Genomic DNA, 26,034 nt, shown 5'->3' with positions numbered 1-26,034 from the left:
TCAATCATCTCAGCAAGCTGGGGCTCATTCTGCTGACCTCGGAAGGATCACAGGCTCCGTCAACTCACCTGGTATTAATTCAACAACTGAGCGGGATTTGAATTCAGGAACTGAGGATCCCTAACAATAACAGCTGGCCTCCAAAGCCAGTCACCGACTGGGCATCCACCGTCGTGCAGTCCTTCCTTGGCACACATGAACTCCTGACCATTTACAAAACTTTCGTCTACAGCCTGATGGAGTACTGCTCTCCCCTCTGGGCTGGTGCTCCTGCCTCCCACCTTTCTCGGCTTCACGCTGTGGAAACCAAGGCATTTTGGATCATTGGCATCTCCCGCGATGAGGCTGAGTCTTTGGGCTTCTCACTCTCTCACCGCAGGCAGATCGGTGGTCTTTCTGTCTTCTCCCGTCTCCTCTCCGGTCTTGCTCCCCACCCCCTGCTGTGTCTGCGATTTAGCCCCACCATATTTCTGCAGGGTGCTCAAGGTCCACCAACAACCCCCTTCTGGTAAAACTACCAAAATCACGAACCACTGCTCACCTTCACTCCTTTTTTTCCCCCACCTTTGGAATAAACTCCCTCACTCTCTTCAATCCCATTCTTCCCTCCAGGCCTTCAAAACAGCTGTTCACCACCACCTCTTATCATCCCCCATCCAAATCCTTGATCTTTTCTGCCCCCTTTAATCCACCCCAAACCCACCTCCTTCAAATCCCCTGCTTTCCTTCCTGAAAGTCCCTGTAGCGTCCATCTTGTTTACCCCGTGTACCCCACCCATCCCTCTCCTTTCCACAGATCTCGTAATGTCTCTGTTCCCCATTGTTTTTTCCTTCTCTCTCTCCCACCCCTCTTGTATTCTACTCCCCTTGTTTGTTCTGTGTGTTTGCTCTCATACGAGCCTCGACTATGTATACAAAAATAAGTCTTTCACGAACGAGCTGGCGAGGATCAACTCCACTCAATCCAATTTAGCTAATTTGAATTTGTTCAGGGTGCCGACAATGACTGGCCTCTTTTATCAGTGAATGCTCCATGAGCTTCAAGGTCTATCAACGAATTTGCCAGCACACGGTTCTCGAACTTGATGTTACTCCGAGGTACAGCACAGCACATGATGCACACCGTGCCTGCGAACCACCAATCTGTGTGTGTCGATCGAGCTGAGAATTGAACCCAGAATTGAAGTCTGCACCATTGTCAGGATTAGGTTTATACAAGACGTGACATTAATGCTGGTCAAAGGCGTTTTGGGTTAGACCAAAGTTGAGAAGATGGTGGCTATCTTCTCACTATGATGGAGCAAACGTGGGGAAAAAGGGGGGGGTGGGGGATTACAAAAACTTCAAAATTGACATGTCGTGGAAATAGTGCCACCTTTGGTCATACTTGGTATTACAAATCATCATCTTTGTATTATGACGTGGAGTATCATGTTTTGATCAATAAAATTTCTTTCAAAAATGACAAAGATTATAAAGTGCATTTCCAAGACTGTGCCACAGCACCTGACTCACCTCAGGTGTACCGACGCAGGTACTACCACCCGTATGGCAGGAGTGTCTGCAGGTTATCATCAAGGTCCTTGAGGAGAAGAAACAGGCCAAATACACAGACTTGCATTGTGCATATAATTTGATGATGCAGGTTCATCACTCGTGCTAAAATAGTGCAGAGAGTTTAAAAACAACAAAAATAGTCTGGATCTGGTGAGTAACTTTGGTCTGGCAGGATGGCCAAGAGTTGTGCACACTCACCTCTATGCTATCCAGCCTGAGTTTGAATCCTGACCCAGCTATAAACGGTCATCCCTGTGTTGCATAGGCCGGGAGATGCATAAATGTGTGCCGTCCCTCAGATGGATGTTGAACTGGGTGTCCTGTCTGCCGGCATTAGTTGGTGGACGTCAAAGATCCCACAGTATCCTTTGCAAAGAGTAAGCGAGGTACCGCCGGCACCCTGAACAAATTACAAATTCCTGCTCTAACTATTACTGCATAGGCAATGGCAATCCACCTAGTATAACCCTTGCTCAGGGCGTACTTTGGTAGCATGGACACTCTGTGAACAGTGAGAGAGAGAGAGAGAGAGAGTGTGAGAGAGAGTGTGAGAGAGAGTGTGAGAGAGAGAGTGTGAGAGAGAGAGTGTGAGAGAGAGAGTGTGAGAGAGAGAGTGTGAGAGAGAGAGAGAGAGAGAGAGAGAGAGAGAGAGAGAGAGAGAGAGAGAGAGAGAGAGAGAGAGACACAGAGAGACACAGAGAGACACACAGAGACACAGAGAGACACAGAGAGACACAGAGAGACACAGAGAGACACAGAGAGACACAGAGAGACACAGAGAGACACAGAGACACAGAGAGACACAGAGAGAGAGAGAGAGAGAGAGAGAGAGAGAGAGAGAGAGAGAGAGAGAGAGAGAGAGAGAGAGAGAGAGAGAGAGAGAGAGAGAGAGAGAGAGAGAGAGAGAGAGAGAGAGAGAGAGAGAGAGAGAGAGAGAGAGAGAGAGAGAGAGAGAGACACACAGAAACTTTGAGCGTTTACATGTGAAGCCAACTCGTGCCAACTAGTGCATCCTCACTTAAGCGAAGATGAAATGTATTGAACCACTAATTTTGGAGAATTTCTGGGTGACGACATGTGAAACTGAATGAGGTTAGTGAAAGAAAGGTAACAAAGGATCTCAAATTTGATCAAATATCAATTCATGTGACGATTGCAGCAGAGCTCCGAGAGCAAGACCAGAGGGAGGGAGATAATACTGTATGGTATTGATAAAGACCAAAATGTAAATTATTACATTACAAACATCTCTCAAGGTTGGAGAACATTGGCTACATGTGACGTCATTTCCATCCGCATGACTGTCTGGTTGATGTACATTTTGATTGATTTAATTGCTTTTGTACTGTTTTATGTCCATATGCATGTGTCCTGTACTTTCCTTAGATTTACTTTAATAATAACTATTACACTCTTTATGGTTATGAATTCTCCTAAATGAGTTTTTACATTGTTTTACCTTTTAAATGGTGTTATACATGCTGGTTTAAAATTCTCGTGCGTTCCGGTTTGAGAACCATTTCACTTTGAGAACAGGGTCCAGGAAGATAACTCGTTCTGAAACCGGGAGTTGACTGTATTCATAAGTTTGGTGTGGAGACATTCTTCGTTGGCACGACACAAACCACTGGAAGAGGTTCAGTCTCTTGCACTTCTCGGCCTCACCATCATCCATCACCACTCTGTCCACATAGAAAAGCTGGTCTTCAAAGCCAGCCACAAACTGGTCATTCTCAGTCATTGCAAGTCTTTCCTTGAAAAAAAAAATGCTGTCTGGAAGGCCGATGCCTGTTGCTCATTCAAATACTCTTCTCCACCTATGAGCATGGGCCCAAGAATCTCATCTGTCTCTCCGGACTCTGTGCAATTTAAGGCTCTGAAACCTATTGGAATCTCACACCATGAGGCTGAAGCACAAGGTCTGATGCTCTCGGATTGCAAGCAGGGTAGGACAGTGGCGTCTATTTTTCACCGGCTCTCCTTCCTTTTGACACCTCTGCTTTCTCATCCTTCCAGGCCTCCCAAACAACAACATAGTGTTGTTTGTGGGGTAGATGGAGGAACTTCATAGTAAAGGTCGCATTGTGTAGAGTAGCATGGCCTGTGGACGTGTGGGAGACATCTCAATGTAAATCAAGTAGGGAACCTGTGAGCTAAAGTGTTGCATGTCACCACACAGGGGTGGTGCTGTGTTAAATTAGGTAGGGTCTACGGTTAATTCTCCCAGTATGTGATTGCCCCGTGACCTTTTCCTATGTTTTTGCATTTTAAGACCGGCAATAAAAAGGAATCACGTCCTTAAAACAACAACCCAGCCGGATATTTCCAAGCAGGCTAAAACCCCGCCTCCAGGATTGACAACTAGCGAGACCACAACCCTGGGGTGGAGGACGGATAGGGCGTGACGTTTGAGGGAAGAGGAGAGGATTGAGTCAGGATCGGCAGTCGAGACACGAACAAGGAGCGAAAATAGGCAGCTTAGGACCGGATTCGAGATGGATATGGACGTTCCGGACAAAAGCGCCAATTTTTTCCCCACGTATTGCCCGCTACCTTAGCTTTCCATTTTTGATAGGAAGCACTTTCTCTGAATCCATTATGGCGGCCATCTTGTATTTTCAAAATGGCTACCATGTTAAAACCTCTATCTTCCAATATCTCAATTTCAAAGCCATTTGGGATCACAATCTTGATGTCTAAACATACATTTTCTGGGTCAAGGAATGCAACTATACCATTTAGAAAAGCAACAGATGATTTTTGTTAACACAAAAAGAAACAGCGTAAAACTTGAAAACAATTAAAACGGCATACTGTTAATGTGCCATCGTCACTGAAAATACTGCAAGGACTGAAACTATATCAACTGTAAATGTGATGGTATATTGTCATCACACACCACTGCACATGCGTTTAATTCCCAGCCTACTTCTCACAGTGACAACTGCAGAGTTCAGTTCACTTCCAACGTGCCTTTCTGCAAGCGCACCGAGCGCCACATGCACTTTGAATCTTGCAGCAGGCCTTGGAGACCACAGGTAACATGTTCCACACAGGAACCCATGAATTGCTGTCCTCATCAAGAGTCCAGCCCCAACCTTCTGGAGTCGGTGCGTCTTGTTCAATCTGCTCAATGGTGCACCATATTCCTGCCTGATATGCAACTCGCTTTGTGTGCTGCAATAGTGCATCCTGTGTTGGGGTAAGTCTATTGTCTTCCCCTTCTGGCAAAACAGCTCCTTTCTGGCTTCATCCACATGTTGCAGGTCATTGGTCTTATCATACAAGATAACAGTGAAGTGTTCCAACAGCTGGAAATGTTGAGCACCAACCTCTACTTCTGTGTAAAGATGAAGTGCCATGTAGGTAAAAGGCACATGTCACATCTTAATAGCAGTTCCAAGCCTCCCATGCTGACGTCCTCCCTCTTCCAAAGAATGCAGATGTAGTACTGCATCCCGTGAAACTGTGAAAGATCGGGACGATCAGGGATTTCTCCCTCCCCAGGTCTTTTCAGATATCAATGATGTGATGATATGTAAAATTCTCGCAACTTGGCACAGGGTGATCAGGTGATGGAACTTGCCAATGAGAATCACTACATCCGTGTCAACAGTGTGCACACCAGACAGTTGGTACAGCCATTCTGAAGAACATCCTGTAAGTGAATCAGCAGCCTGGTGTCCACTTCCTCATGATTACATGGTACCGTGGATCGATTGGTTCCTCGAAGAATAGCTGTGACACCAGATGTGATGATGATTTCCTTCTCTCCGGGGCAATCCACAGTGGCAATCTTGTTGGAACGGAATGCAAACAGGTCCTTTTTGTTGAGTGGGTCATCTAAGAAGTCGGCCCAGTTTCCTGGGAGCTTGTTCTTGCCCACAGCCTTTCTCCGAACACCCTTTCCTCGCGTTTCTCCAGTGAATTATTTGATGCTGCTGGGGATGTATGTGTCCCATACTATAATCACCTCTTTTGGAGTTTTCTAGTTGTTTTATGATATATGGAACAAAGACCCAATCAGCATACTCATCAAATGTCACAATGTTGGTAGTGGGGAGCAAGTGCACCACAGCAGCTCCATCAAGAAGCTTCATGTCAATGGAATCAGGAGGATAATTTGTGGGTGTCTTGGGCCAGAATGTTCATCAGATCATATTTCTTTCCCAAGCGCAATTTTCCATCATCAGATAATGAATGGGTGAAAGGATGGTTCTCATGGCTGAAGAATGTACTCATGTTACTCACCCTGTGCTGCATCACGGTGTACAGGTAAGAGAACAGAACATCATCCTTGAGTAGGGAGATATTTCCCACTTGTTTGGTCTTGGTTTTTGGTCATGGACAACTGAAGAGAGGAAGGGCATGCTTCTTAATCAGCTCATGAATGGAGGATGTGCGATCAATAATAAGTTATTTGCAATATTTGGCATACTGATCCTTTCCTAGACTATGCAGTGTTCGCACCGTGTTCACCACAGATTCATCCAAAACATTCTGTGTGTCTAGTGGCAGTAACTCATCACTGTCATGAAGTAAAGAGTTTCCCAGCTCAGTGATGACCTGAACCAGACTCACAGCCTGCTCCTTGAAACTTTTCTGTGTGGAAAATCCCTCTTCATGATGATAACCACAATCTGAGTCATCGTTTGGGAGATAGTCCTCTTCAAACTCCTTCAGTACCCTTGCTTATTCAGACCCTGAGACCATCCATTTTCTTCCTCCACGCCTCCTTGGCTTCATCATTGTGTGTTCCCTCAGTGTGCATAAAAGCATCCTCCTGGAGCTTTGCCAGTGCCAAAGCAGTCACCTGGTGAGTGTGCCTTGTTCTGGTCAGATATGAGGCCCTCAAAAACGAGTCAGCAGTGCCTGATGATGCAATGGCAGCTTGTGTCAGTGCATTAGTCCATCCAGATCCCTCCAAGTAGTCACCATACATTTTCCACATCACCATCTCCATGTGCAGGCCACCAAACATTGCTATGAACTTATCCTCTCCGTGTGTGTCAGGTCAGTTCCACTGAGTGTACTTGGCAAGAGCATAGAGTGGTGCATCAAAGGCTATTACTGGTATCTGTCCAGAATTGAGAAATTATAGAGCTTAATCCATCCATCCATTGGAACCATACTCTGTACAGAGCGTCGGTGCTGCCGAAGCAGTGTCCTTGGTTCTTGGGCACAATCCTGGATGGGTCGCCACTTCAACGCAGGATACTTGATCATCCCCAGCAAGCTGGTACTCATTTTGCCGACCTCAGAAGGATGGCAGGCTGAGTCAGCCACCTGGTGAAGTAATTCAGCAGGCAACGAGGCTTGAACTCAGGACCCTTGGATCCCAAGCCGCCACCCTAACCACTGAGCCAACACCAGGCTTTCTGTAACTCAATGCAGCACATTAATTCCATGCTTAATCATAGCTGCAGCAGCTGCCTTCTCATAGAAAAGGGGCAAGAGCTGTGGAAGGGTGGTGTGCTGATCTGCTGATGCATCTTGCATGGAGGCATGGAATGCTGACCTAGTAATGGTGTCACCTTTTTCAACTTCATCTTTCTCCATCTGTTGTCTGGCATGCTCCAGCCAGCTCTTCTTCAATTGTGCACCTACCAGTTGTATCAGCACTGAAACATGGACATTTGATAGTTGTGGGATTGTATTCCTTGAAATTCCTGAAAATGTATGTTTAGACACCGATTATGATCCTAAGTGGCTTAGTAGTTGAGATATTGATAGATCTTAGTATTTACATGGCAGCCATCTTAAAAATCCAAGATGGCCACCATAATGTATTCGGAGGAAGTGGTTCCTACCAAAAATGGAAAGCTAAAGCTATGGGTAGCATGTGGGGAAAATTTAGCACTTTTGTCCAGAACGTCCACATCCATTTGCTAAGCTGCCTGACTAAAAGGGAGGTCGTGTGAGGAACACAATTGAGCAAGAGGCTCAGGCTGGCTGCCCTCCACGATGGAAAAAAGCAGCGCAAACCCTGTTGTTAGTTTGTGTGAATTTGCTCGCGTGATGGAGCAAGACACTAGCCATTGACTGTTCGGCTGGGTCATGTGAGACCGCTCCTCGGAGCCTTGTGTTGTGCCATCAGGGAAGAAGGTGGCGCCATTTTGCAGAGAGCAGCGATGTCGGCAATCTCAATCGTGAAGAGGAACTTTCACGACAGCTTCTGGGCCCTTATCGAAGGGACTATCTGCACAGAGTGGCTTGGCGTCATTTTGCGCGCGATTTCCCATGCAATGACGACGCAGTTTGGCGAACATCAAACTCCAGAAACTGTGGGAGGAGAGTGCTGTATTTTATGAGGAGGGTGGAGCGAAGAGGGGACATAGTGAAAGAGAAGGTGGGGGAGAGGAGGAGGAGGAAAAAAAAGACAGATGAGGGAGTGAGGTGGGGTTAGCAAAGAGAATGATATGTGACGCTTTTTGGCCGAACACACACACGCACAAAAAAAGGTGTCAGAACAGCTGCACACACAACGACACAACAGAGTTTGTACAGCAATCTGCTGGCACATCTGCAAAAACATTGATATTCTAGTTCCAGAATATTTGTGGGAAAATGAACCAAAAGCAATCACTGAAAACATTGAAGTACCGCTCACGTATGACCTCATGATCCCATCAGGCGTGAACATCGAAAACAAAGCATTGCGACCAGATATCATACATACTCGTATGTGCAAAAAAAGGAGAGGAAGTTATTGCGATTGAGGTGTTAATACCAAAATCACATTTTGGATGAATGATGCAGAAATCAAGAAAATGACTAAAATACCAAGACCTCAAGCATGAAGTGAAAAGATCCTGGAAGATGAAGAATGCCAAAGTTGTTCCAGTGATGATTAAGAACCTCACGGGAATGATGACGAAGAACCTCACAGAGATATTAAAAACCATCCCTGGGAATATCACGACAAACAAACTACAGTTGGAAGCCATCCTGGGCTCAGTAACGATCCTGAAGAGAGCCCTCGGAGCAAAACTTTGAAAACAGAAAACTTCACAACTTGTTCCGTGAATCGTGACCCCTTACCGGAATGAAGGGGGACACTTTGAGTCCACCATGGAAGGACTCCATTCCCCATTCTGAAACCCCATATAGACACACACACACACACACACACACACACACACACACACACACACACACACACACACACACACACACACACACACACACACACACACACACACACACACACACACACACACACACACACACACTTCCGTTGTGGTAATGCAGTTTATATACGTACATATGCATAAAATATACATTTACCTTTATACATAAAAAATATATATATAAAAGTACGACAAACAAACATTTACCTTTAAACAGAGTTCTTTGAAAGAGGAATTCAAGCGTGAAATTAGCAAAATTCAATTAAAAACTAAAAGGGCACTCGGTCGATCACATACCTCCCCCACACTATGCCTGATCCACGAGAACATATCGGGCCCACGACATTTTTGAAATATCATGTGATACAGTACTATATCATTTTGGCCCTATATCTCAATGGTGAAGAATCACATTGAAAATTAAATAATTATCCTATCCAGATCTGGATTCGGATCTTCACCAAAATCGAATCAATTCGTCCTTGTGACACATGCAACCTGTCCACCAAATTTCGTCCAAATCCATCGACAATTTTTTGAGATATTGTGCAACATATAATTTTTAGCACTGTCTCTCAATGATATACCAAAGTTTGTTCACGGCAAGAAGAAAATCAGGGTCCGAGTGATTAGGGAGGGAGTTTACAGGGGTGGGATCTATGTGTGTATGTGTGTGTGTGTGTGTGGGTCCCCAGCTGAAGAGGTATTTGTTTTCTTCTCAGAAACGACACACAATTCCGATGATACTTCACCACAACCTTCCGCACCTGTGATGTACCACAGTTTGTTCACAGTCTTAAAAAAAACAGAAAAGAAAAGGGGTCTAGTGGGGGGGGGGGGTTTCCTCCCAAAAGCGGGATTTGCTTCCTTCTCAGAAACGACCACAACTTTCATCATCCGTGATGTACCAAAGAATGTTCATGGCCTTTACAAAGGTCAGGGTCTAACGGGGTGTACAGGACAGTTGCACCCAAAATATGTATTTGCTTTCTTCTCTGAAACGACACACACAATTTCGATGAAACTTGACCACAACCTTCATCACCTGTGCTGTACCAAAGTTTGTTCACTGCCTTAAAAAAACAAAAATTCAGAGGTACTTTCTTTCTTCTCCATTACATATTTTGTGGGTCATCCACACCTTCCATTGGTTAACTAGTCATGTTATCCAGCCGCTACCAGGTGAGTGCCCAGGGGTATTGCTCCAATGTTTCATAGTTGCTAAGATGGTTTAAGACTCAGTTTCAAAAAACAGGAAGAAAATCCGACGGAAATTGAAGTATTAAAAAGGGAAAACGTATTTTAATGGCTGGTTTTGGTCGGGCGTGATGAGGAGTTCGGGGGGGGGATAAGAGAGAGACCCTCTTTAGGGATCTTAAGAGAGGAGGAGGAGAAGGGTTGGAAGGGGAAGATGGGGGTGGAAGCAGGGGAAGGTTTGGAGGGAGGATGGGGGGAGGGGAGAGGAGAAAAGGCGAAGAGGGGAAGGGAAGGGGACTGATTGGGAGAAGGATAGTGAGAGGGAGGAAGGGGAAGAGTGGATGGGGAGAGGAAAGAGGGGGAGGGATGGAAGAGAGAGTGAAAGGAAGGGGAAGGATCAAGGGGAAGAAAGTGGATGGGGGAAAGGAGAGAAGGGGAGGAGGGGAGAGTAGGGAGGGGAAAGAGGCAGAGAGGAGAGGGGAGGGTTGAGGTCTTAGTCACATTTTATATTATGTGAAATTTTCATGGGTGCCCCACTCGTCCATATAATAAAGCAGGACCGTCTGTCTGTTTGTTCCCAAATGACTCCCTCAGTTTTAGGGCTAGAACCGCCAAACTTTGTGTGTAATATTTTGGGGTCCCAGCGGGTGTCCTAAGGTGGGTGGGAGGTTTCATAAATTTATCAATGCAATTACGATTTCAAATTTCATATGAAACTTCTCTCTCTCCACATATAAACACAATCACAGGTTCGGCATTGGAAGTTTCACCATTTACTGCACCGAGAAACATCCGCTGGTTCGATAATATCTCGATACAATTATCATTTTGAGTTTCCACCCGAATGACGCTGATCTTTGTCTGCAAGGAAACACAATCGTGGCTTCGGCAATTTGTCGATACAATTGAGATTTGAGGTTTCCACCCATGAGATGCCGCAACTTTTCGCGTGTAAACACATAATCTTCTTATGAGCTAGTGAGAGACCCAAAACATATATTTTAAGACACAAACAGCAAAACTGGTGTTGTGAAACTCAAAACTAATTAGAAAAACTGGTAAAACTTTATTATATAATCATTTGAACCGGTTTAATACTGTGAATACAAGTGCGTTGCATTCCACAGCAAGCCAGCTGGAGCAAACACCACCAAACTGATGGTGAACACAGGAAGAGATGAATGGATTGCTATCTATAAAATCGAACGATATACAAGCAAATACAACATGAACATAACACGCCTTTATATTCACAAGATAAACCTCAGAATTACCAGCAATTTTGAAAGGCAGAAATTGTGGTGTTGTTTAAGATTTATCCAACATGGTTTGAAATCTTTTCTTTTCTTTTTTTTTTTGCATTAAAAACAACCAAGCATTCAAAGGTAAAGTTTTTGTTTTTCTTTTCTTAAATAAGAATCAAACAACCTGCTTAGCAGAGACAAATCGGTACTGACATGTCAAATGTCCCAATTTGTAACCAACAAGGAATGTATTTTTCATTAACAAGGAATGTTTCACACATGCTACAATCATTAAACGGTTTCTCGAAGAAAGAAACAAAGTGAATGAGAATGATTGATGTTTCAATGTCTATTCAATTAAACTGTACCAATGGTTACTCGATCTGGCGAGTACAGTATCCAGCTGCTGTCAGCATGAAGAATCTGCTCGAGGAAAATAAGGACAGGTGAGTGAAACAAACTCCGTTCTCGCATTATTGCGGTTTTCCAAAGAATAAATAAAAACATGTAACTTTTAAGTGACCTGAGTATCAGTGTGCATGTGCAATGGCCCAATCTCTTCCTGGACACAGCCAAAATCCAAAGTACAAGATATATTAATTGCTCACATTTCCCAAAACAAACACAGATACACAAACCTGTTTTTGGTATCCAACGAATGCACGTCCAGAACTCAGACCTATCCTTCATCACTCGTTCACATTCAACACAACATCGTCTTCAAAATAGTGGAAGTGTAAACACTGAAGTACAAGGAAGCAATTATAATTCGGTGGGAAAAGAAAACGAATGAACATCAATTGATCAAATTACTCTGGGAGAGCACTTGAAAAGGTGACCTGTTCCTATAAGTAAGCAGAAGTGAATGAAGATAGCCAAGTGATGGGAGAAAAACAACTGCAGAGTCAAAACAGTGTATCAGGCAGAGAGAGAGTGAAACTGCAGGTTTGCTGGCTTTGCAGGAAAGGTAGGCCCGACTCGTGCACACCATGAATGGTCGTGAGAACCGTGGGCCCGCCGGCTCCAGGAAAAGCCCTGAAACTGGGCTCAACGGTGAGGAGTGAAGGCTTGATTGTGCTGACTGGACAAAAGGCTGAGACTGTCTTCGGTACAAAATTAACTTTGTTCTTGTCGGGGCAGCAAAATAAAGGTATTTCTCCCATGTGCTTGGGTCTGAAATAGAAATCTAGGATCAGAAAGACAAATGCCATGCAAAACAAAACTCGGAATGAAAACGAAGATGCGTGAGACAATGAAAACAATAGCAATTTTAAATTTGTTTTTTTGAATTTAAAGTACAGTAAGTCACCAATTTATGTCGAGTTTTATGATGATGGGACAATCGTCGATTCAAGTTGCGCTCGTCTGATATAAAGTCGTTTGAATTTAAGTACAATGTACTTCCGTTTGTCCAATACTCAGGGTGCATATCTTTGTGAATCAACTGTGTAAGCAAATGCTTTTGTGTGCTTTGTTCTCCCTCCCCGTTTACTTATTAAATACGCACATGAAGTCACGTGGTCTCTGAGTGATTCGAGTTGCCCGAATCACAAACAGCTTTAGTTATTAATCGTTCATTAAAGGACACATTGGGTTCAGGATGATTAATGTCTGCAAGGACAGCACGCCGAGTCCAGCGCAGTGACTGCTCAGGCTCGAACCACCATTTGGGTGCACAGTGTGAGGGAGTATCAGCATGTCACTTAGCCAGCTCGGACGTTCCACCGAAGCACGGCAGCACCTACCTCTTTCCCTGTAGTCCCGCCACTCTCAACCTGAACTACTAAAATGTAAATTTGTGTGCATACATTATTTTCAATCATGTTCTGTATTGATTCGTTTAATTTTTGCCTCTAATCTGTACTAAAGTGAATTCACACCTTCACAGAAAACCCAATGAACTGGTTCCCGCAACCCCTCCATCCACTTCCACTTAATGTCCCTTCTCTCACGACATTTTCTGCCCCTTCACCCCTGAGCACAACCTGTAGTGTTACACTAATTTGGTTCAGCAGTCCAGGAACTATATAAAGACAATTATTATTTATTATTTATTATTATTATTACTTGGCAAAAAAAAAATTCCCCAAGTATGTTGGTCTACAGTATTTGTCTCTGTCTGTCTGTTTGTTTGTTTGTTTGGCACACGATTTTTGGCCACAGATTTCAAGCAATCGTTCTGAATTTTTTTTGTGTGTGTGCAGGTGACCAGCCAAGGACGCAACACTTCATTTTGGTGAAGATCCGAATCCGGATCTGGATCTGAGAATTTTTTTAAGCGATTCTTCACCATTGAGAGATTAGGGCCAAAAACTATATATATATATATATATATATATATATATATATATATATATATATATATATATATATATATATATATATATATATATATATATATATATATATATATATATATATCACAAAAGGTTATGGAAGGCTTCCAATGAAACTTGGTGGACAGGTTGGGTGTGTGACAAGGACTAATTGATTCGATTTTGGTGAAGATCCGAATCTGGATCCAGATACAAGAGTTATTTAATTTTTAACTGATTCTTCACCATTGAGAGATGGGGCTAAAAACGATATTGCATGATATCTTTAAAAAGTTGTGGATGGATTCAGATGAAACTTGGACATGTTGGGTGTGTGACAAGGACCAATTCCTTCGATTTTGGTGAAGATCTGAATCTAGATCCGGATTTTATAAAAAAAATTTTAAGTGATTCTTCACCATTGAGAGATGGGGCCAAAAACTATGTGGAGCATGATATCTCAAAAAGTTGTGGATGAGTTATGACAAAATTAGGTGGATGAGTTGGTTAGGTGACAAGAACAAGATGATTCAGTTTTGGTTCAGGTCTGGATTCAGATCCAACCTATCAATGGCACACAAAATGTAAACAATTCAGCCTGGTGGAGGTATGTGCTTTTCCGAGTGCCGTTCCATTTCATCAAGTTGTCACCGAGTGATTTTTCATTATTTATTTTTATTTTTTAAAATTTTATTTTGGAGTGCGTATAAGTCAAACAAATAAACAAACACCTCAAATGATCATGATAATGTCCGATGTCTATGGCTTTTCATGCAGGGAATCGACATATTTTAATTACATTTGTAATTCCCACTCCTACCAGGAACGGCACTACACGATACCCATTTACAGGGAGAATTGGCATCATCACTGAAACAGAAACAAACGAGGCTACAATTTTTTTTTAACCACCAAAAATCTTCCCGGTACACCCAGAGTACAAGCACAAAGGTTCAACTCATTCTGGATGTAGGAATGTGTGTATGAAAGACAGACAGACAGCTGTTGCTGGCTTTTTATAATCAGCAAATGCATGGTTCTCCTCTGGATGTGAATACAAACTATAAATGTAAGATTATAACGTTACGTGCGTGGAAGACAGACCAAAAGAGTAATGCATATAATCAGCATTTTGAACAACCTCAGCTCAGCCCGATCAAAGATCCTCCCCATCCGTTCACAACTCCCAACCACACACTGCAGATGGCCCACAACACACTGTTAATATGACACTTAATAAAAAGTTGGGCATAAACTTTTAAACTGCAAAAAAACAAAACAATTGAAAGCATCTAAAAATGCAAAGCTCGTCTGCATATGCTTTGTGATCGAACTAAACGTGACGAAAATGAGCTGTTAAAAAAAAAAAAAGTAATTTTTATTTTTCATTTGTGTTCTCCATATTCTCATCATAAAGGTTTGTTAAAGATTTGATGACAAAAGCTCAAATGATAAAAAAAAAAGTTATGGCTTGGACAATTGCTTCAAGACAGACAGTCAGTTAGGACAAGACAGACAGACAAACACAGAAGCGATTGCAATACCCCCATCTAGCACTGCGTGGGAAGAAGGAGGAGAAGAATACCACAGTCTGCATGGCATGCATGTCCACATCCTGTAGCTGGGCATGGCTGCTTTAAATCCTTTGTATATTTTTACTGAACCTAGTTGAAATCGCTTGACCCTTATTTGATCAACAAGACATTCAAGTTAAAGCGGTTTCTTTAGCATTCAGTTTAATATTAATGTGATACAAGATAGTCTTAACATTCCTCTTGCGTTTCATATTTCATTAGTATCGCCACATTTTGAATCTTGCTTATAAACTATCACCAAGTGTCAAACACTTCACCTATCCATCCCTCTGCAAGATGAACAAGAAAAAGAGGAATCAGAGATGGCACACCCTCACCAGGACTTGAGTGGTGTATTTTTATATGTTTTAGGGTAATATAGCTGCCAGCTATTTGACGTATGATATCATATGCATGAACCTTTTGTTCCTCATGGATAGGTGGTCATATGTGTAAAGTTTCGCCTTGATTTGTTCAGCCACTTCAGAGAAGAAGATTTTTGAAGGTTTAAAAAAAAAAAACAATATGGCTGTCAAATCACGTGACCAATAACGTAATTAAATTTTTTTTCTGTGGACCATTTTATCCCAAGATGACCCTCAAAAATCTTCATATATTTTTTTTTCAAAAATTTTCAAAAAACCTTTTCTACATATGCAATTATCACATCATAACGAAGGCACATATGACCTCATTAAAAAAAAAAAAATCAAACTCATTCCCCATGTGTACTGTACTGAAATGGGAGATGCTTAGCAGGCAGACACGATGCGGAGGAACAGTCGAGCCGGGCTGTGTTGCACACGTGCGAGCGCGGGCGTACTCTGCCCGGCGGCTCTCCTTTATTCCGTATTCGGCACACTCACGAGCCGGGCGACTCCAGTATTACTACGACGCCTCAGACGGCGCGCACACCCTATATCCCTTGCAGATACGATAACCACCACGACCACTCCTCCAATCATCACGCCCATCATGCATCATCATAATGCCCCTCCCCGTAGGCCCGCAGACTACACCACACCATGAAGAGCACTTGCTATGTGCCAAGTTTCAATTTTTTCCTTGGTGCGGTTTCAGAGATACAGAGGTCAAAAGTTTTTCCGTTTTTTCCAACATGGCTGCCACACCACATGACCTATGACATCATAATTATCATTAAAACATTCTACATGAGGAGTCGCACCAATGGTGAAAATTTCGTCTCAATCCGATAACCGGTTGCGGGAAAAAACATGAAAGTTCTGTGCAGACAAACACAGACAAACAAACGGACCCAAATGTAGGATCAATTATAAAGTACTCCCCAGACTGAATAACATATGTTAATGATGACGTCATGAGTGCCTTTTCGCAAAGAAAAAAGCGGGGTTATGCAATCGGTCGCGTGCGTGTGCCGTATTAATGTGCATACATGTCTGCATTTTAAAAATTCATTTTCTTTGCAATTGTTGGTCCAATTGACATGAAATTTTGACCATGGGTGCACCTCCTCCTGTAGGAATTTAAATTGATAATCATGACATCATACGTCATGTGGTACAGGCGCCACCTTGAAAAAACGAAAAACTTTGCACCTCTATTTCTCTGAAACAGCTTCATGGAAAAAAATGGAAACATGGCTCATTATAAAGTACTCCCCATGCTGAATAAGATATGTTAATGATGTCATCAGTACCTTCATTATGATATCATAATTCAACAAGTACAATGCTTGATCCATTCAGTATGAAAAAAAATTATACGCAATTGTTGATCCAATGGACACAATTTTCACCATTGGAGAACCTCCTCCTGTAGACTTTTTCGAATGATAATTACAACATCATAGGTCACGTGGTACAGGCGCCATCTTGGAAAAACCCAAAAACTTTGCCCCTCGATATCTCCGAAACCACTCGGAGGAAAAAAAACTTTAAACATGGCTCATTCTAATGTACTCCCCATGTGGAATAAGATATGTTAATGATGATGTCATCGGTGCCTTCATTATGATGTCATAATTGGACAAGTGCAACACTTGATCTGGCCAGCATGAAAAACAATCTCTGCAATTGTGAAAAACACTAACCGATCAATGCAAAACTTTAACAAATTGATCAACTACCCATGGGAAATATAGTTTGATAAAAGTGGCATCATCAGTCACTGGTCTGGCACCATATTGGATCAAAGAAAAAAAAAAGCTGAAAAAAACACCGTCCTTCTCAAAACTGCGCAGCGTAAGTATTCTATGAATACCATCTAGTTTGAAAGATTGTTCTCTGTAATTAAAAGGAAAATAAATAATTGTAAAAAATGGAATATTGTACTTTTTAATTTGTTCCTTTTGCGAGTATTGTGCGTATTTTTTTTTATCCTTCACTATCCTGAGATCACCTGTGATTATGTTTTGATGATGTGAATCGTTAATATTACATTTCTCTTTTTATTATATTTTACTGCAGGACACACAGAAGATGGGAGTTTACTTGCTAATTTATATAAGGAAATAAAGATGGTTGAAACCTTTGTAGTTATAAGAATTACATATTTAAAATAATTTTTAGATATGATTGTTCACTCATCTTAACATTTATACTTTTTTTTAATTCTTTACAATCCAACATGTTTTTAAGTTTAGCAATCTTAGTGCTTCATGTTCTTCAGTAAATTTTAAAATATGAAAAAGAATATTACGGTGTATAAAAAAAAAACTCATATTGCTAAACTCATCAAATTCTATGATATTTATTCTGCTTTCTTGCTTTCAGATTTTTCACATCAATACCACATATGACACTTTCCTTCCATTTAAACATTAAGATGATGTCGTGTTCTCACATTTGGGAAAATTTTGATGTGTGATTTATGCATAATCACAATACGTCTTTTTTCCTTGATATTAATATAAAAATATGGACATGCATTTATATTTGACGACTCTTGGAATTTTGCCTACTTCTATAAATGGCAGGCATTAAAAGTGTGGTATGTTTTGGATAATCTTTGGAATAAGAAAGGAAGTTTCCTGATATAAGTGAGCCATAAGCCTCTAGGACAGTGATCTTCATTAATTTTTAGAGGGGGGGGGGCACCTTTGCCGATGAGACATCAGTGTGAGAGCCGGTACACCGCCTGCAGGACTCCGTAATGGCTGCTATTAGGCCCTGCCCCCACATACTCTTCTTCGTTGTGGTGAACTAGGCTGCAAGAATAACTGTTTGTATACTGCTTCCGACTGATGAAGTTATGTTACTCTTATGCTTCACGTTGGAACACTCGTTCCAACGTGAAGCATAAAAATATCTTCTAAATATACCCATGGGTCAATTTGAAAGCATTTATGGCGGATTGCGATGGGGGTGTTTTCACATTTGTGCATTATCGGTCACACGTCAGGGGTCGCACTTCAGGCCACAAGGGGCCGCCAGTGGCTCATGGGCCATGCAATGAAGAATAGAGCTCGAGGAGGTGACAGTTGAGGAGGTCCAGAATGTATAGATTTCATCATTTATTCGTTTGGTGATCCTTCACTTAACCCAAGTTGTATGCACTTATGGGAATTGTGGCAAGGAGGATGTGGGGAGGATGAGGTAACATGTAAAAATGGAGAATGGTTGAATTAACAAGGACAGAAGAGATAGGAAAAAAGAAAAGGAAAAAAACAACAAAAAAAAGTACAACATGAAGTGGTACTCACTGAATGTCCTCAAAAACCTTCACTTTCTCACAACCCTCGGGTGGCTCCCGTTTGAACATATAGCTGTTGTTTGGCTTTGGTGATGAGGCATACTTTGGGAGGGGTGAATCATCTGCCAATCAAACAATAAAGACAAAACATCAAACAAGTATACTGTAGATGCAAGCTATCCACAGAGCAAGTAAAAAAAATCCAAAACGTGAAAGTGAAGTGGGTTGATGAAAAATCAAATGCAACAAAAAGACATTGCAAGGTGGAAATATAGACATTTATAAAGACAGCAGGCAGATATAAGGTGCCATTGGCCAAAAATAAAAAAAATTCAAAAACTGAAGAAAAAAACAACTAAAAAAAAAAACAACAACAACAACCAGACTGACACCCAGGAGGAGAAGATTGGGACCAGACTCTGCAGAGCGTTGGTGTTGCTTAAGCAGTCTCCTTGGCTGTTGGCCATAATCCTGGACGGGTCGCCACTCCGACACAGTATACCAGCATGCTGGCACTCATTTTGCCGACCTCAGAAGGATGACAGGCCGAGTTAACCCCACCATTAATTCAACAGTTGAGGGAGATTTGACCTCAGGACCCAAGGATCCAAAGCCCGTCACCCTAACCATTAAGCCATCACCAGGCAAACCCAGGCAGTACATGTATTCATATCACTTTCCTTGTCAAGTACTCGTATGTACACTTTTATGTCCGATAAATCCATATATGGGTTCCAGAAAGTGGAATGGAGCCCTCCCAGGTGTGTGTGTGTGTGTGTGTGTGTGTGTGTGTGTGTGTGTGTGTGTGTGTGTGTGTGTGTGTGTGTGTGTGTGTGTGTGTACGTGTGTGTGCATGTACGTGTGTGTGCGTGTGTGTACGTGTCTCTTTGGGGTTTCAGAATGTGGAATGGAGTCCTCCCAGGTGTGTATGTGTGTGTTTCTTTGGGGTTTCAGAATGTGGAATGGAGTCCTCAAAGGGTGAGCTCAAAGTATACACCTACATTTCGATAATGGGTCACGATTCATGGACCAAGCTGTGAAGTTTTGTTTTCAAAGTTTTGTGCCAAGGGCTCTGTTCAGGATCGCTACTGAGCCCAGGACGGCTTCCAACTGTAGTTTGTTTGTAGTGATATTCCCAGGGATGGTTTTTTAATGTTCTTGAGGATCTCTGTGAGGTTCTTCATCATCATTCCCATGAGGTTATTCTTCTTCACTGGTACAACTTTGGCATTCTTCAGCTTCCAGGATCTTTTCACTTCATGCTTGGGGTCTTGGTATCTGGTCATTTTCTTGATGTCTGCATCATTAGTCCAAAATCACCTGTATTGACACCTCAATTAGCAATGTCTTCTTTTCTTTGTTTTGCACATAAGTATGATATCTGGTCGCAATGCTTTATTCTCGATGGTCACGACCCGATGAGATCATAAGGTCATATGTGAGCTGTGGTTTTCAATGTATTCAATGATTGCTGTGGTTCATTTTCCCACAAATTTTCTGGAACTGGAATATCAAAGTTTTCGCAGATGTGCCAGCGGATTACTTTACAAACTCTGTTGTGTCGTTGTGTGTACAGCAGTGCTGACACTCCATCTGATTTAAAAAACCTGGTGTTGGCTTAGTGGTTAGGTTAGGGTGGTGGCTTGGGATCCGAGGGTCCTGAGTTCAAGCCCTGTTGGCTGCTGAATTAACACCAGGGGCTTGACTCAGCCTGTCATCTTTCTGAGGTTGGTGAGATGAGTACCAGTGTAGCAGATAAAAGCTGCATGCGAAGGGAAGGGGTATTAATGGATTTATTAACATGTGGTATTGGTGTGGTGCAGGCATGATGAGCCAAATGGCCTCCTCCTGTAGATAATTTACTCATCCTTGACATGTTTTTTTTTCTTTTTTCATGTTCGGTCATTAAGCATCACATGTTATTCTCTTTGCTAACCACACCTCCACCCCTCACTTGTCTTTTTTCCTCCTCTCCCCCACCCTTTTCTCTCACTGTCCCCTCCTCGCTCCCCCCTACTCATAGAATGCAGCACTCTCCTCCCACACCTCTGTCTGTCTGTCTCTGTCTCTCACTCTCACTCTCTCTCTCACCCCCTGGTGGGAGTTTGTCATTTGGGTGTGGTGTCATGGCCACTTTCTGCAGCTGCTCTGTGCTGTGGTGAATAGTTTGTGTGGTTTTCTCCTTCCTGCCTCCCTCCCCTCTTTCCTTTTCTTCCTTATATCCTACTGTATTTGTTTCGTTTTTTTCTCTCCAGTTGTGTCGTCTATATCCCCTGTCCTAGGGAGAGACAGGAAGAGAGAGAGAGAGAGAGAGAGACAGAGACAGAGACAGAGACAGAGACAGAGACAGAGACAGAGACAGAGACAGAGACAGAGACAGAGACAGAGACAGAGACAGAGACAGAGACAGAGACAGAGACAGAGACAGAGACAGACAGAGAGAGACAGGGACAGGGAGAGACAGGGACAGGGAGAGACAGGGACAGGGAGAGACAGGGACAGGGAGAGACAGAGACAGGGAGAGAGAGACAGAGACAGGGAGAGAGAGACAGAGACAGGGAGAGAGAGACAGAGACAGGGAGAGAGAGACAGAGACAGGGAGAGAGAGACAGAGACAGGGAGAGAGAGACAGAGACAGGGAGAGAGAGACAGAGACAGGGAGAGAGAGACAGAGACAGGGAGAGAGAGACAGAGACAGGGAGAGAGAGACAGAGACAGGGAGAGAGAGAGAGAGACAGGGAGAGAGAGAGAGACAGAGACAGAAACAGGGAGAGAGAAAGAGATAGAGACATAAACAGGGAGAGAGAAAGAGACAGAGACAGAGTGTTCCGCTCATGTGTGTTCCGCCAAAAGGAATCCTTACTGAGGACGTCGTCCTTGCAGTCGGGAGTACAATCGGTTTTGAACATGTTCGCGAATGAATCAGAAAGTTGTTGTGTTCGTGCCTAATGAAAATTATGTTCACGATGTTGTGAGTGAGGGGTTAACCACCGAGAATGATGTTTTTATGTTAGCTCCCCCCATGGATACTCATGCGGTGAAATTTTGTGTCTAATGCTCCACCATTCTTACTGAATGATGCATTATTGGCAGTCCTGTCTCGTTATGGAGCAGTTGTCTCGAGAATGTCAACGATCCCCCTAAGGAGCAGCGGCAAGAGAATAAAACATGTAATGAGTTTCCGTCGACAGGTGTACATGAAACTTCCCGATCGTGGTGACGACACAGGGTTGAACATTTTGTTCAAGGTAAATCTCATTGACCGCCAGAATCAAATGTATGCCTCCTCAGCCTCGTTAACATGCTTTCACTGTGGAAAGTTTGGTCACCTGAAACGTTTCTGCCCTAAAGTTTCGTGTTTAAAGTGTGGTGAAAATGGTCATGTAGATGTAGATTGTAAAAAGGATATAAATACCTCAAATCCCATTGAAGAGACTGAAGTGAATCCCGTTAGTTTAACTGCTCCTGATGTTCTTGCCTGCAGTGAGACGAATGATAACAAAACTCCGGTACTCGGTGTTGAGAACAATAGTATTTCACTTCCCATTACGGTAAATGAAGTAAATCCAAATTTGTCGACTATTCCTGCTGATTCGTCATCTAGTGAAGCAATGATTGAGGATCCTACTATTGAGGAGGCGACGATGGTTCACGGGCATTATTGAACAATGCCACGATAGGTACAATTGAGTTAGTGGAAGCTTTTGAGGAAGCCCTACCGTAAAAAACCTATCTCTTCCATCAAAATTGACCAAATCAAATCGGATTTTTTTATATGTTGTACTTATGGACATTACGCACAGCTTCTAGGAAATTAAATTGCGACAAAAAAAAAGAGAAAAAATAAAAATAAATATAAAAAATTCAAGTGGGCGTGGCTCCACCCACAAGAGGTGTGGGATGCCCCTCATACAAAAAGAAACGACTAGACCATGATATCTCGCTTGTGTTCAAGTTTCATCAAGATCACATCAAATGGCACGGAGCTATGCTCTGGAGAGAGTCATAAACAGACAGACAGACAGACAGACAGACAGACAGAAAGACAGAAAGACAGACATTTTGGCGCACGCGCACAAAATTATATTTTCAAAATAAATGCCGATGTTTACATTTCGGGTTTTGAAACTTTTGCACCTTCGGCGGAAAATGTATAAATATAAAAGGCTAAAAATGTGTTTTATATTTTTATTTCATTTCTCCTTCCTTCCTTCTTTGCGAATCACATCGGCGTTTTTGGCCATCTTCCAGATCACATGACGATCAAACGGGAAGGAAATTCAAAAATCTGTCCGGTTAGATACAAGATAATTTTTTTTTACTATCATGATCAATAAACAGTTGCCGAATATCTTGTAGAATGGCAGACAAGATAGGTTTTGAAAATGGGGATTTTTATAACTTACGTGACCTCGTGACCTTGACCCTGACCTTGAACCCGGACAAAAGTTATATCGTTGTGCAACACTCATCGACCTCTACCCACATACTAAGTTTCATCAACATCGGAAAGAAAAATTGTTGACGGACGGACGTACGGACGGACATTTGGTCCGGCTTTATTAGGTCATCTTGGGAGAGATGACCTAAAAAGGAAAATAAGACATTCCTAACTGAGGTTTCAGTACCCAGTGATTTTGGTCTAAATAATTGCAGAAACCAAGAAAATGACCAAATATCAAGACCTCAAGAATGAAGTGAAAAGATCCTGGAAGCTGAAGAATGCAGAAATTGTACCAGTGATAATTGGAGCAATGGGAATGATAAAGAAGAACCTCACAAAGATCCTACTGTGGTGGGAAATTTCTTTTAAAATATTAGCTTAATGGGTTTTTTTTTTTGTTTGGCTGTGGCCCAATTAAGCCTTATGATTGATTTAACTTCACAAATAAAGGCTTTTAGCCAAAATAATAAATATATTAGCGAAACCTGGATGATAGACAATGATTGATTTAAAAGCTCATTCGAAACATTATTACATTCATTTTATGAGTATTAATTGACTCGATTGAAGCTTGTGTGATTGCAAATATGAGCCCCATGGATATGCATATAAGGTATATGGGGAAATAAATGATACATCTCTGTATTCTTATTGCTACATAAACTAATAGCGAACAACAAACTTATGTAGGGTGAAAGTAGGGTATTAGATGATGAACCCACTTGCCAAGTAAACTAAGCAAGTTGGAATGTTCGGCTAATATGCTGCACCAACCATTTTCTGTCATGTAAGGTGATGATACTCATTTCCTCTTGTATGCTTTCGAAAGCTTTTAAATGCTTGTAAAGGTATAAAGTCTATTGTATGTAAAGCACTGTAATTAACGAAAGTGGTTTTGTCACCATATATGGAGTTGTTCACCAAGAAGGATCATGGGTAAAAGATCAAACCCAACCCAGAGTTGAGGCAAATTAAAGGGTTTTGTATTAGAAATTAAACATGATTATCACGTCCTTGAAGAGAGGAAGCAGCTCATTTGCCTTCGCACGATTGCAACATATAATCAAACTGCTTGCTTGTAATGAAACCACGAATGAGTGGTAGACGAATTCCCATGCTCGCACACAAACCATATATGGTGTTGGTTAATTAAGAGACTGAGGAACACTGAGTGATTTGTAATACTGTTCTTGTAGATAACATGTACTGTTCTTTGTCCAACCCATGCCCCCTCTTTCCCCCTTTCTATGCAAATAATTTTGCTAAAAAAAAAAAAGCTAGGCTTGTGAAAAGAACTCTGAGGAGGAGGAGGAGGAGTGCAGGTACACACCTTAGTGTTTTCTCTGTGCATTTGTTTCTTTCCCATTGTTACAGGTTAGTAAATCCTATATGATTGGAAATGTTAAGTTTTGCGTCAAAGACATGATTCTGATAATTTGGGGACAAAAGGCAACTCGAGTTTCAGTGAAGTAATTAAATGAGATGTAAAGTGGGACAAAGGATTCGTGCACAGACATCGGTATGCATCATGGGCAGTGACATTGAGACGGATGGTCAACATAGCTTTGAAGATGACTCGTGTTGAGGCTGCATGCTTTGGTAAAAAGGGGCATTACATGGTGTGAACGAATTGGGTGAAAGTTTTGTTCTGAAAACGATGCTCTCAACCAATGGTTATCTGTGGTCAATCTTTGGATGCGGACAGAGTGTCACCTTGCTGTGAGATTGACCTTGCGAGTTTGCCACAAAAAGGTGAGGTGAGGAGCGATCAGGAGAAGGTAAGGAGAAGGCAAGGAGAGGGCAAGGAGAGGCAGATGTGATTTGGTGGTGATCTTGGAGGTGACACGGAGATCCAGCTCGAGCAGCATCCAGAGCTTTGGAATGGCAGAGTGCGACTGGACTCTGCCACTGGAATGGCAGAGGGCACAATGGGTGACAGGGAGCGACAGTCTCATGAGCTTTTGCACTGAGCACACAGTGACCACCGACCCGGTGTACGGCTTCACTCCTGCTGGCCGATCGGTTGTGTTCACGGAGAGCTCAACACAGCACGCGCCAAGGTCGTCCCTCCCTCCACATGGTGCCTCCTTGCGGTTCGGCTAGAGACGTGTTGAGATCCATACTGCATGAGCATTCCTGCGGGGCTCACACGCTGGACACCCATAGCTGACTGCAAAGGTTCGTTTCTGCATGACCATGCATGTTCAGATTTGTTTCATCTACATGGTAAAACTACTCATGGCAAAAGGTTCACAAATCTGCATGCTTGTTTGATACTACACGGTAACAGGTTTAATTGCACATTCGGACACTGCAAGACCTTAACGTTGGTTCACTGCACAAATTCTGGTGAAAGGGGATGTATTAACACGTGAATGTAAAGTTGCCTTTGTCAAGAGAGTAATTACCTTTGTAAAGAGTTGTTGAAGTATTTGAAACTGCATTGAAATATGTGTGTGTAACTTTGATTTGATTAAGCATTGGCCGTGACTTGTACTCTTCTGTGTGGAAGTTTTTAACAACTGATGATTGGTAGTTGCATTCTTACTGAGAGATATTCACGCATGTTAACAGTGGGTTTGAAATAAATAGCTATTTCTAAAAATTCCTTCTGTTGTATGTCGCTGGTTCACTGGTTGATTCTCAATTGATTGAAAAGTTTAAAGTGGTCGTTTCTATTGTCTGACGTGCTACCCTTTGGAACTCAAGGAACACTCGTTTTGATGTTGTGAAGGCGGCATGTAACACCCATGTACACGCAAATAAAGGAATTCAACTCGCACTGGGACTTGAATTACTGGAGTAACGTTCGAATCTGCTGGAGGTTCGAGTAATTCCTCCACACTACAAACCATTCCTGGGAACATTACCACAAGCAAACTACAATTGGAGGATGTCCAG

General features: G+C 42.4%; 1 protein-coding gene across 3 annotated transcripts in view; it reads right to left on the bottom strand.

Annotated features, from left to right (window-relative positions):
- Window positions 1-10,930: 10,930 nt before the first annotated feature.
- Window positions 10,931-26,034, bottom strand: part of LOC147029310 (glucocorticoid-induced transcript 1 protein-like) — a 92,191-nt gene continuing 77,087 nt past the window's right edge. Inside the window, exons 7-8 of one of the 3 annotated variants that reach the window (XM_085872267.1) lie at window positions 18,700-18,811; window positions 10,931-12,314 (exon numbers count right to left, since the gene is read on the bottom strand). In XM_085872267.1, coding sequence (XP_085728393.1) covers window positions 12,245-12,314; window positions 18,700-18,811 — 182 coding nt within the window. In that variant the 3' untranslated portion in view covers window positions 10,931-12,244. Of the gene's footprint in view, window positions 14,641-18,699; window positions 18,812-26,034 lie in introns of all 3 variants that reach the window. The other 2 variants (XM_085872265.1, XM_085872268.1) reach the window with 2 other exon arrangements.

Source organism: Eptatretus burgeri, chromosome 3 (genome assembly GCF_056783735.1).
Source record: "Eptatretus burgeri isolate ZD-2024b chromosome 3, Ebu_testis_v1, whole genome shotgun sequence".
Taxonomy (NCBI): domain Eukaryota; kingdom Metazoa; phylum Chordata; class Myxini; order Myxiniformes; family Myxinidae; genus Eptatretus; species Eptatretus burgeri.
This window is presented reverse-complemented; position numbering and strand designations above follow the sequence as displayed.